This window comes from Panulirus ornatus, chromosome 43, assembly GCF_036320965.1.
Source record: "Panulirus ornatus isolate Po-2019 chromosome 43, ASM3632096v1, whole genome shotgun sequence".
NCBI lineage: Eukaryota > Metazoa > Arthropoda > Malacostraca > Decapoda > Palinuridae > Panulirus > Panulirus ornatus.
This window is the reverse complement of record NC_092266.1, coordinates 4,806,165-4,819,377: the sequence shown is the minus strand read 5'-3', so window position 1 is coordinate 4,819,377 and position 13,213 is coordinate 4,806,165. Positions and strand designations below refer to the sequence as shown.

General features: G+C 41.1%; 1 protein-coding gene across 1 annotated transcript; it reads right to left on the bottom strand.

Moving 5' to 3' along the window:
* Window positions 1-3,639: 3,639 nt before the first annotated feature.
* LOC139762289 (uncharacterized) lies at window positions 3,640-8,697 on the bottom strand. The gene is made up of 2 exons (XM_071686874.1): window positions 6,446-8,697; window positions 3,640-5,355 (listed from the first exon to the last, which is right to left on the bottom strand). Exon 1 carries the CDS (start codon window positions 8,572-8,574, stop codon window positions 7,054-7,056), a length of 1,521 nt encoding a protein of 506 aa, XP_071542975.1. The 5' UTR covers window positions 8,575-8,697; the 3' UTR covers window positions 3,640-5,355; window positions 6,446-7,053.
* Window positions 8,698-13,213: the final 4,516 nt, after the last annotated feature.

Sequence of the window (13,213 nt, the reverse complement as noted above, 5' to 3'; positions counted from 1 at the left end):
AAATTAACTATACATGGTGGTAAGTACAGACGTACAGTACAGTACATGTAGAGCCTCAACATTAAGCCAGGAGAGCTCAGGTTACTGGCTACAAGCAAATGTGACGAAACTCCTGAAGGAAAGTGACTTTTCCCTAAAATAAGCTCACTGTAGGTAAGTTGTCTGTTTATTGCCATTAGACTGTGTAGAAAACCTTAATATTTATGTGTGGTGGTAACGAGTGGCAACAGTTTGCAGTGTTACACTTGTCGCTGCACCTAATACTAATATTGAACTGTGCATTGTTTTACTGTCATTGGTTCATGACATAAAGTATTTTAGATTTTGTTAATGTTCGGAGGCTACGTAACTAAATGTCAGAGTCTGAGAAAGCATCTGTAGAAGATATTATGTATTGCTATTTCTGAATCTTGGTTTGATATAAAATAGATAGACTCTTTTCTAATACGCAATTCCAAGGTATAATTTTTAATAAAACATGGTAAATAATGTAGGCGGTAATGTTTGGTCTTTGTTAAAGATCATCTTAATATTGTGATGAATAAAATGTACCCAATGGGAATGTCGATTTCATTTTCATAGATTAAAGATGAGCTTCGTAAGAAAATAACAGTAGGACAAACACCAGAGAAAGGCGACAGATTTTATGATCAGTTTGCAGAAATTTGTGATGAACAAGATTCTGTCGTAAAAGACTTAAGTGCAAGGTTGGGGCGAATGTCTCTTTCCACCAGCTTCGGGTGCGGATCCACGTAGATTTGCTTGATATTTCCATAATCCAATTATTGAGAAACCTGCTCGTGACGTTGATAATGTTGAAGATTTGAGGTAAGTTTTGTTACAATTCAATAAATGTTATTTCTTTTATGAAAAGAAAGATTATTGTCTGATATCCATAGAAAAAGCATCTCAGAGATTGTATGGGTGAAGTGTACATACATATCTAGGTGTAGGTGGAGGCCAGTATAGAGCGCACAGTGGGTAAAATACATCAACATAGGAGAGTGACGGGGCAGGCGAGCGGCTCAGGCACCCCAAGGGTACACCCCTTCAGAGGTGGGTCTAGGATACATTAATTACAGTATACTAAGCGATACTGATAGTAACATAGATAACAACGTTTTTGTAACACAAAGCAGGTATAATACAACATACAGTTACTGATAGTAACATAGTAACAACGTTTATGTAATCACAAAGTAGGTATAAACGTGATCATACAGTATACTGATAGTAACATAGATAACAACGTTTGTGTAATTCAAAGCAGGTATAACATAAATCAAACAGTAACTGATAGCAACATAGGTAAAACGTTTTGTAACACAAAACAGGTATAACATAAATCATACAGTATACTGAATATAACATAGGTAAACAACGTTCGTGTAATACAAAGCAGGTATAATTAAGTCATACAGAATATCATCTAACATTGATACGTATACATGGGTAAGTAGATGAAATCATTTTAGACTTACATTAAATACATAAGTATAACATCTATACAGCTATACAGAGAATAAGTGTGTATTTGAAATAGGGCACAATATGGTGTACAGTCGTTAGCAATGATACAATATAAAAGGTCAAAGGTCATACACTTCGACATACACATACCGAGTATGTATATGTCAACTTAGCTGGTAATGCTGTAAAGGGGAGGAGCAAGGGGACATGGAACACAGTAGAGTGACGTGAGCTATTAATTGTTGCAGGGGCAAATGGTTAGTGCAAGTATTATAAGGGAAAGCAACAATGATTTTATTATCTGATCAGAGGTAATCACAGACGTGTAAAGGCAGCGATATCACTGGCCAGAGAAAGGGTTTGGGGGAAAACATGGTTGGGGACGTTAGGGAGAAATGGGAGGTGTAGCAGAGGGAGAGGATGATGTCTAGAGGTCACGAGACATTACCCAATTTTTCCAATGAATGTTGCTTGTTCATGTTTGACACAGTTGCGTGTTTATATCTAATATATGGTACAACAGAATCTGCATGGACTTCCACAATGACACTAGCTAATAAAGTGTCCTGTAACATAATCATAAAGTGATGAATGACAGCTGCTGAACGACTTTAACAATTGGCTTACCAATACGACCAAGTATTACGTTACTTAACATTCGTTATCACGTAATGATTATGTTACAGGACACTTTATTAGCTAGTGTCCATTGTGGAAGTCCATGCAAGATTCTGTGTACCATATATTAGATATAAACACAGCAACTGTGTCAAACATGAACAAGCAACATTCATTGGAAAATAGTAATGTCTCGTGACCTCTAGACACTCATCCTCTCCCTCTGCTACACCTCCCAGTCTCCCTAACGTCCCCAACCATGTTTTCACCCAACCTTCTCTGGCCAGTGATATCGCTGCCTTTACACGTCTGTGATTACCTCTGATCAGATAATAAAAATCATTGTTGCTTTCCCTTATAATACTTGCACTAACCATTTGCACCTGCAACACTTAATAGCTCACGTCACTCTACTGTGTTCCATGTCCCCTTGCTCCTCCCCCTTTACAGCATTACCAGCTAAGTTGACATATACATACTCGGTATGTGTATGTCGAAGTGTATGACCTTTGACCTTTTATATTGCTATCATTGCTAACGACTGTACACCATATTGTGCCCTATTTCAAATACACACTTATTCTCTGTATAGCTGTATAGATGTATACTTATGTATATAATGTAAGTCTAAAATGATTCATCACTTACCCATGTATACGTATCAATGTTAAGATGATATTCTGTATGACTTAATTATACCTGCTTTGTATTACACGAACGTTGTTACCTATGTTACTATCAGTATACTGTATGATTTATGTTATACCTGTTTTGTGTTACACAAACGTTCTTACCTATGTTGCTATCAGTATACTGTATGATTTATGTTATACCTGCTTTGAATTACACAAACGTTGTTATCTATGTTACTATCAGTATACTGTATGAATCACGTTATACCTACTTTGTATTACATAAACGTTGTTACCTATGTTACTATCAGTATACTGTATGTTGTATTATACCTGCTTTGTGTTACAAAAACGTTGTTATCTATGTTACTATCAGTATCGCTTAGTATACTGTAATTAATGTATCCTAGACCCACCTCTGAAGGGGGTGTACCCTTGGGGTGCCTGAGCCCGCTCGCCTGCCCCGTCACTCTCCTATGTTGATGTATTTTACCCACTGTGCGCTCTATACTGGCCTCCACCTACACCTAGATATGTATGTACACTTCACCCATACAATCTCTGAGATGCTTTTTCTATGGATATCCAGACAATAATCTTTCTTTTCATAAAAGAAATAACATTTATTGAATTGTAACAAACTTACCTAAATCTTCAACATTATCAACGTCACGAGCAGGTTTCTCAACTAATTGGATTATGGAAATATCAAGCAAATCTACGTGGATCCGCACCCGAAGCTGGTGGAAAGAGACATTCGCCCCAACCTTGCACTTAAGTCTTTTACGACAGAATCTTGTTCATCACAAATTTCTGCAAACTGATCATAAAATCTGTCGCCTTTCTCTGGTGTTTGTCCTACTGTTATTTTCTTACGAAGCTCATCTTTAATCTATGTAAAATGAAATCGACATTCCCATTGGGTACATTTTATTCATCACAAGATTAAGATGATCTTTAACAAAGACCAAACATTACCGCCTACATTATTTACCATGTTTTTATTAAAAATTATACCTTGGAATTGCGTATTAGACAAAGAAGTCTATCTATTTTATATCAAACCAAGATTCAGAAATAGCAATCACATAATATCTTCTACAGATGCTTTCTCAGACTCTGACATTTAGTTACGTAGCCTCCGAACATTAACAATATCTAAAATACTTTATGTCATGAACCAATGACAGTAAAACAATGCACAGTTCAATATTAGTATTAGGTGCAGCGACAAGTGTAACACTGCAAACTGTTGCCACTCGTTACCACCACACATAAATATTAAGGTTTTCTACACAGTCTAATGGCAATAAACAGACAACTTACCTACAGTGAGCTTATTTTAGGGAAAAGTCACTTTCCTTCAGGAGTTTCGTCACATTTGCTTGTAGCCAGTAACCTGAGCTCTCCTGGCTTAATGTTGAGGCTCTACATGTACTGTACTGTACGTCTGTACTTACCACCATGTATAGTTAATTTTCAATGAAAATAACATGTGTCCTGCTGTTGCTTTCATATGGAGATGCAAGTGAAATGACATACACTACTGATCAGGCAACTAAAGAAAAAGAAAAGATTAATTAAAAGGTAATTTATTTCTTTGATAACATATCACTAATACAATAAACACGGTAAATCAATACATTTTTAAAAAATCATTGATATTTCTACAGTGAGAATTTTTACAAATCAAGTAATCTCTTGCACGGTTTGCTGAGGCCATAATGTTTAGATATGATCAAAAGGTTGTGGACATAAAGTTACATAAGTCGCAGACACCCACCAGAGATGATCATATGTGAGCAAGAGGGTGACACCTGTGTTACTATAAACCAGACCTGGGAGTGAGGCAGTGTGCCTCCCACACACTAGACCAGGCACTGGGCTGCTGTATTCTACACTCATCATGGATAGTACAAGATAATGAATTTCCCATAAGACAAGCATAATGTCCTCCAACATCAAGACTGGCAACGTGTCTCTGTAAACCAGACCTGTAGAGAAGCTTGGCTATTGTGTCACTACACAACAGGCTTAGCACTGTGGTACTGTGTCACTAGACACTGCACCTGGCACAAGGGTCCTGTGGCACCACACATACACTAAATCTGTGGTAGTGTCTCACCACACACACACCTGTCACAAGGGTCCTGTACCACCATACCACACCTACACTAACACTGGGGTACTGATGTCACTAGACACCTCACCGTAGTGAAAGAAGGTCTTGTAGGTCGGCAATGAGGGTAAGTAGTGTACGTAGGTGGTGAAGGAAGTCAGTGTTGGCACTACATCGCTGCACCATCACACCTACACTGACACTGGGGTTCTGTCTCACCACACACCACATCTGACACTAAGCCATTTCATCTCACACTCACCAGTATTGCACTGGCACTGAGGTACTCTGTTCCTCACATACCAGACCTGGCAGGTAGTACTATGTCCCACACACCGCAAGCTTGTACCGGGATGAGGATACTGTGATAAGAGTTCCGTATCTCTGCTTGGGCATGGCGTTCCTTCACACATCACATCTCACACATAGGTATTGTGTCCCTCACACACCAGACGTAGCACTGGGGAACTGTTCCTGCACACCACACCTGGAGCTGGGATCCTGTTTTCCCACATCCTGAAAAATAATGAATATAACTCTCAGCACTGGTAGGCTTCCTGTAGATCTTAAAGGATAACTAATCAAAATACCTAATTATCACCACATTAAGGAAGGGTGATTTGCTTTTGTGTTTCCACTTAGTCTTAAACTTGATGTTGGGATGAATCGTAATTCATTAAAGAAAACATCATGATCTTGGTAAGATGGCCATAAGGACCACACATCGTTAACGTATCTTAACCATATTTTTGGACAGTTACTAACGGAAGTTTGGATCTCAGTCTCATAGTATTCCATGAATAAGTTACTGAGAATGGGAGTGAGGGAATTTATCATGGCTAAACCGAATTTCTTTCAATAAGAATCAGCCTCAGCATCTTGGGAAACGTTAATGTCAACAAAGTTTTTGTAAGTCAATGAAAGTTTTTGAGGGTAGGGGCATCTCAGCTACGTTAAAGGAAAAAGAATCGCCATATAATGTAAATAATAGATTAGATTTTGCTAAGAGGGCTAGGATCATTTATTTGCCTGATCATGAACTTCTTAGATTTAATATCAGTTTCTCTTTACCAAAGTCTATATTGATGAAACCATTGCTTACTTAACTCTAAAACACTGTTGTCAATAATGAGGAATGGTTTTACTTTCCTCGGGTCCAACAGACACAGAGGAGAAAAAGATCTCATTATGATTTACTAAACAAATTACATGGACTTAAGCTTTAATTTACCTTATTGAAATATACGAGTAAAGAGAACAAATATAGGAGTAGTTATTGTGTATAATGCAAAAAATAAAAGATACGAGAAATGAAAAGAGAGAAGTAGAGAGAATTTGTACGTGTGTGTGTGTGTGTGTGTGTGTGTGTGTGTGTGTGTGTGTGTGTGTGTGTGTGTGTGTGTGTGTATTTTTAGGTCTGCCATTACATGTTAGTCAGATCAACAATTCCACGTACTTCAGGTGGAGTGAGCGAGGATCTTAAGCCGCGGCAACAATGTATTAAAGTGTGTAATAAGGCTAATAGTATGTAATATTATTTTACAGAAATACTAGTATAGTACCAGAGATGAAACAATATCATTTGTTGATCAGTGTGGGGTCTCACCTATTTGTCGCCTGACCTCCACCGTGGGGTCCTCTGTGATCTTGGGAAAGATGGGCGAGACGTCATGGGTCGCTCCACTACACGCGGGTCGTGGCCGGTTCTTCTCACCACTTGAGATCTGGGATGCGTTCAACTAAGTTGCGTTTTACTATACTGCTTTTTCGGGAGAAACATTTAGGACATTCTGAACATAATCATGGTTTCTACTCTGTGTAAACTCTCCGATGTCTTCCTTAATCACCTCTTCAAGAAAATTGAGAACATCGGTATGGTTTCTCGCCTTGTGAACTCTCGGGTGTCTGACTAAAGCACTTTTACCAGAGCGAGTTTCTTGACATTCTGAACACTATTATGGTTCCTCGCTTGTGTAACCTCTCGATGTGTCACTGAAGTACTTATAGCAGAAAATGCTTTTCGATATTCTTTTTACTTGTTTGGCTTCTCGGTTGTGTGAACTCTCAGACGTTTTGCTAAGTTACCTCTGTTATAGAATTGTTTTTGACATTCTGAACATTGGTATGGCTTCTCACCTATGTGAACTCTCAGGTGTCCTACTAAATGACTTTTCTGAGAAAAGGTTTCTTGACATCTGAACACTGGCATGGCTTCTAGCCTGTGTGAAGTCTCAGGTGTGTCACTAAACTACTTTTCTGAGAAAAACTTTTTTGACATTCTGAACATTGGTATGGCTTCTCGCCCGTGTGAACTCTCAGGTGTCTCGCTAAATCACTTTTCTGAGAAAAACTTTTTTGACATTCTGAACATTGGTATGGCTTCTCGCCCGTGTGAATTCTCAGGTGTGTCACTAAATTACTTTTCCGAGAAAAAGTTTTTTGACATTCTGAACATTGGTATGGCTTCCCACCTGTGTGAACTGTCAGGTGTGTCACTAAATCACTTTTCCGAGAGAAAGTTTCTTGACATTCTGAACATTGGTATGGCTTCTCGCCTGTGTGAACTCTCAGGTGTCTCGCTAAATCACTTTTCTGAGAAAAACTTTTTTGACATTCTGAACATTGGTATGGCTTCTCGCCCGTGTGAACTCTCAGGTGTGTCACTAAATTACTTTTCCGAGAAAATGTTTTTTGACATTCTGAACATTGGTATGGCTTCTCACCTTTGTGAACTCTCAGGTGTCCTACTAAATGACTTTTCTGAGAAAAGGTTTCTTGACATTCTGAACATTGGTATGGCTTCTCGCCTGTGTGAACTCTCAGGTGTCCTACTAAATGACTTTTCTGAGAAAAGGTTTCTTGACAATCTGAACATTGGTATGGCTTCTCGCCCGTGTGAACTCTCAGGTGTTTCACTAAATCACTTTTATGAGAAAAAGATTTTTGACATACTGAACATTGGTATGGCTTCTCGCCCGTGTGAACTCTCAGGTGTTGCACTAAATCACTTTTCCGAGAAAAACCTTTTTGACATTCTGAACATTGGTATGGCTTCTCGCCCGTGTGAAGTCTCAGGTGTGTCACTAAATTACTTTTCTGAGAAAAAGTTTCTTGACATTCTGAACATTGGTATGGCATCTCGCCCGTGTGAACTCTCAGGTGTCTCACTAAATCACTTTTCTGAGAAAAAGTTTTTTGACATTCTGAACATTGGTATGGCTTCTCGCCCGTGTGAACTCTCAGGTGTGTCGCTAAACTACTTTTCTGAGAAAAACTTTTTTGACATTCTGTACATCGGTATGGCTTCTCGCCCGTGTGAACTCTCAGGTGTGTCACTAACCGACTTTTAGAAGAAAATTTTTTTTGACATTCTGAACATTGGTATGGGTTCTCACCAGTATGGATTCTCAAGTGTGTCTTTAAATCACATTTTCTAGAAAAACACTTTTGACACTCTGAACACTGATATTGCTTTTGTCCAATGTGAACTTTCATCTGCAACCCTAAGTTGTTCTTACGGGAGAAGGTACTCTGGTATTCTTTACACTGATATGTCTTCTCAAAAGTATGTAATTTCATGTGCCTATGAAGATAAACATGTTTCGTAAAGCTTTTCTGACACTCAGGACATTTGAAGGGTTTTTCTTTTGTGTTTATGACCTTTTGTCTCCTGTTGTCAAAACTGTTTGAGGAGGTTTCGCTGCACGGAGAATATGTCCCTGGTTGTCCCTCCATGCTGCAGTCTTCTGTATCACCATAACACGTTTATAACACAGTGTAGCTCACCCTGTCAGTCCGCAACTGCCGTCCGTCACACCATGAGATGCTTTGCGAGTGAACACCAGAGAGAGACTGACCTTGGCTAGAGTGTGGGATATAAAGGCAACTCACTCTCCACCCTACGTTGCCTCCAGTCCATTTCTCTCGTGCTTTTTTCTATCTTTTTTACCATCCATCATCCAACATCTCTCGACCGTTAGGCTTGAACAATTTCTACCCCAGCTTCCCCACCCCATTCAGGAAAATTACTTCCTGAGGAGCGGAGGCTTGGTGTGGACCTGTTCTCACCTAACGGGGTTGAGACCCTCACATTCTTACCACTCCCGCCGAGCCTCCTGGGTTACCCTGTGATAGTGCAGGGTCCTCCCTGGAGTGGGGTTGTGGTCCCTCACCTACGTTTCCTCGGCATTAGGACATTGATGCCATCATGCCTCCTGACATTCGTTTAAAATTGATTAAAACCAAAAGTCCCCCAACCCCCACTTTACACGTTCGAATTACTAACGATTGTATTTAAGACCACTGAGGTCCGTCCCAGTAGGGTTATTCAATCCCGTACTAATAAATATCTATATAAAATAAATTTAAGCACGGATAGCGATCCAGATGAGATCCTATCCAAGCTTACGACCTCCCCCTTCATGCATCGATAGTGCTAATAATATTGATGCATCTATCTTGTCCCTTAACCCCATAGAGATAACTGAAGCCATAAATCAAGAAAACAGTGACATTAATGTCATCAACGTTTTCAAACTGAACACTTCAAGATCACTTAAAATACAATGCTCTAACTCGACCGAGACAGATCGCCTACTCTCCTGGGGAATCTTGTTTCCCATGATCTCAGTGCCTGCCAAATACCACAAACCCGACCAGTACCTCGATATACAAGGTTTTAAATGTCTACAATACGGACACGAGACTAAGAGCTGCAAAGCTCAGCGCCAGACCTGCAGTCAATGTGCGGATATTGATCACGGTTTTCGTGAGTGTAAGGCTCAGGCAGCAACCTGTGTTAATTGTAAAGGTCAACACGTTGCTGTACCTGGGCAATGCCCACGAAAGTATGAGCAACTCCGCTCGGCGCGAAAATCTCTCAAAACCTCCAGCTCGTCCCCTTCTACAAACCCTCACCTCTACGCAGCAGTTGCTGCTGCACCACCTTCTGCCACCCAAGCTTCTCCTATCCCAACCACAAACTCCTCCGACCTCCTCACTCTACAAGGAAGGATGCATGCGTGATACCTCAAAGCACTGTTCTTGAGCAAGGAAGACAAGTCTGAATTTGTCAGGATTTTCGACTTGCTGCCAGCACACATCAACCTGCCCAATGTACTTACTCCACCCGAACTCCTCACCTCCCCCGCCAACAGCCATCCTTCCCAGGCTCCTGTCACACGTCTCCCTGACCCCCAACGCAAATATGTCCCAGGATACTTCCAGTAACACTTCAAACTCTCCCCCAGCAGCACAACCTGTCACCCTCCCAATACCTCCCCCGCACACCCTAACACAACTCCATCCACCACCCCTCAACTCAACACCAACAACCCATCCATTTCTCCACTTACCAGTTCCTCTTCCACACTCACCATCACAACTTCCGCTCCCCCCCTACACCGTCCCTCCCGAACCTCCACTTCCCAATCCCTCCCCTCTTTCCCCAGTCCTTCCCATACACCTCCCCTCCTCTCGCACCTAACCCTCCCAGAGGAGCCACAGAACCTGCTTACCTGCTTACAACGTCGACATTCGACTCGTCGACAATGACTCTCCCCCTCCCTAACCCCTCCCACGAAGTTGCCGACCCAAGACCAGACAAACCTCCACCGAAGTTCACATGAAGACCCTCAACGGAAGGCCAATGGCTGTCATCGATCACATAATTAAAATAACGATAAACTTCCCAAAATCGTAAAATCCTTAAAATCTTGCAGTTTAATGTGCTCATCTACCACAATGGCCGTCATCTGGTTGCCACTCTCCTCGAAGAGAAAAGACCCGATGTTTTGATAATTAACAGCACATGTATCACTAATGGGTGTAGAATTAGACACTACGGATATACATCCCGACAGTCTTCAGACGGTAGACACGAGGGAGTCGCCATTCTTACACGCAATACTGTCGAACACGAATAATAACCACTTCATGGCGTCTCGTACACTTTCTAGCAGTAAACACAATACATGGCTTCATTATCTTCTGCACAACATACTCTCGACCCAACACTAACATTACACTTCACGATCTTTGGACAGTATTCAATCACACTCATATCCCAGTCTACCTTGTAGCTGACCTCAACGCCCAACACAGAAACTTCCACCACAACAGAAACAATTCTCACAATGATGACCTATTCGCTTTATGCTCCTTCAAACGTCTCAACTTCCTAGGACATTTCTTCCATACCATCTTCACTGGCCCAGGATGAAAGGGCAGACCCGACCTTGTCTTCTCCAACAGAGCCAGTAATTATCTTCATTACTTTTTGTCTCCAGGACCACTGTGTGTTTGCGACCACATCCTTCTCTTTCTTCACCTCTCATCTAACCCTATCCCCGTCCCACCACCCTCACACTACCACTACAAAAAAAGCAGACTAGCACAACTTCAAAGACACTCTTTCTAATTGCACTTACACCACAAACTATGAAAATCACCCAATAACACTAATAGACACAGAAATAGAATATACACACCAAACAATCACACACGCAGCTGACGCATCTATCCCAAAATCGCCATTTACCACAAGATACACCTTTCCATCTCCCAAAACAACAAGACTCCTCTCGTACTACCGTCGACGGTTTGAGCATTATAGACTTCGATTGGGTCTCGTACGGCGGGACCTCACCTCCCTACGAAACCACGCACTCAACAGCCTCAAAGAAGACCACAATAGACACTAGAAATCTCTAATCACCACAGCAGGAGAACACCGAATCAGATCCCCTCAGGAGTTTTAGAGCCGAATCCTAAAACTCAAAGGAATACCCAAAAGAGATTTAATGGACTGAATGATAACACTCAACATCATAACCCATAAGACATCACCAACATCTTACAAAAATACTGGGAGGGTATCTTTCACCCACATCCCCCACATCCTCTGCCGTACGAAAGCACTCAAATTGTCACAAATCATATAGAAAACTGACCCAGTCACTTTTACCCAGAACAAATCATACACCTGCAATTCCTTTCAGACGACCACCTACTCACAACTCCCATAAGATCGAGCGAGGTCATATTCCTCATACTGAAATCCTTCCAAGTAGCACCAGGTATCTCAGGCATTGGTTATCAACTACTTACCCACCTCCCTGACAACACTATCAGTGCCATAACCTCCCTCTTCAACGCAGCACTAACCTCAGGCTAAATCCCAGCGAATTTCAAAACAGCAACGACCACCATGTTACCTAAGCCCAATAAATCAAAGAGAGATCCAATTAACTACAGACCCATTAGCTTACTTGGGTCCATCTGGAAGACATTTGAAAGAATCTTAAACAACAGACTCAGACAACAACTAACGAACAACAACCTACTCTCACACAAACAATTTGGTTTTCGACATCATTCCACAAAAGATGAACTTAACATAATCACCAACTACATAAAAATCAACACGCGGACATACAAAAGATGTTAAGAAAACCTTTGACAACGTTTGGCATGATGGCTTGAGGTACAAACTAAGCACCCAATGTCAATTCCCACGACGCACCATTAGACTTCTTTCTAATAATCTTAGCAACAGAAAAACCCGAATCAAATACAGAAACTCTTACTCAAACTACTTCCCCCTCAACGCTGGTGTACCTCAAGGCTCCGTGCTGGCCCCCACTCTTTACACACTACTCAAATGATCTTCCCAATCCCACACACTCGGACTCCATCATTCTCCAATATGCAGATGACGCTACCCAACTGATTAGAGCCAGAACCCTCGCACACTTAACCAGTAGAACTCGAGAGGAAATTGACCACGTTTCGCTTTGGGAATTGAAATGGAGGATTAAGTCAAATCCTGCATAATCCAATGTATCCTACTTTATCGTAAGTCAGAGATACAACATAAGTAATGTCTACTTACACTCCCGTATATACCGTCATTTACCCATACCGATTTCACATACCAACACTGTACTGGGCCTGAATTATGATGTTCACCTGCGGATGAACCATCACATTCAATCTATAGCGGCAATTGTGAGAGCGGAGCTCGCGAAATTGTAAAGATTTAGAGAGGAGCAATTCAAAACCAAATTGCACCTCTATAAAGCATCAATTCGACCACTTATCACCTACGCCCCATCAGCTCTTGAACTCGGAGCTAAATTCAACACCCACGCCCTCCAAATGATTCAGAATAATACTCTACGTTGGGTCTTCAACACCAAATGGAACGAGTTCATCAGGAATGCGGAACTCCACGAGAGAGTGCGATTGCCTCCACTAAACATTTATTGAAGGAAACTGTACGAAAAATAAGTAGAGCGATTTGAAATACACCACACCTACTGGACTGACTACTTCAGTAATCTTCTAAGAATAGATCACCCAGACCACATGTTCA

Coding starts and splice junctions, on each gene's coding strand:
- LOC139762289 (XM_071686874.1), bottom strand. CDS start 8,574: ATGGAGGGACAACCAGGGACATATTCTCCGTGCAGCGAAACCTCCTCA.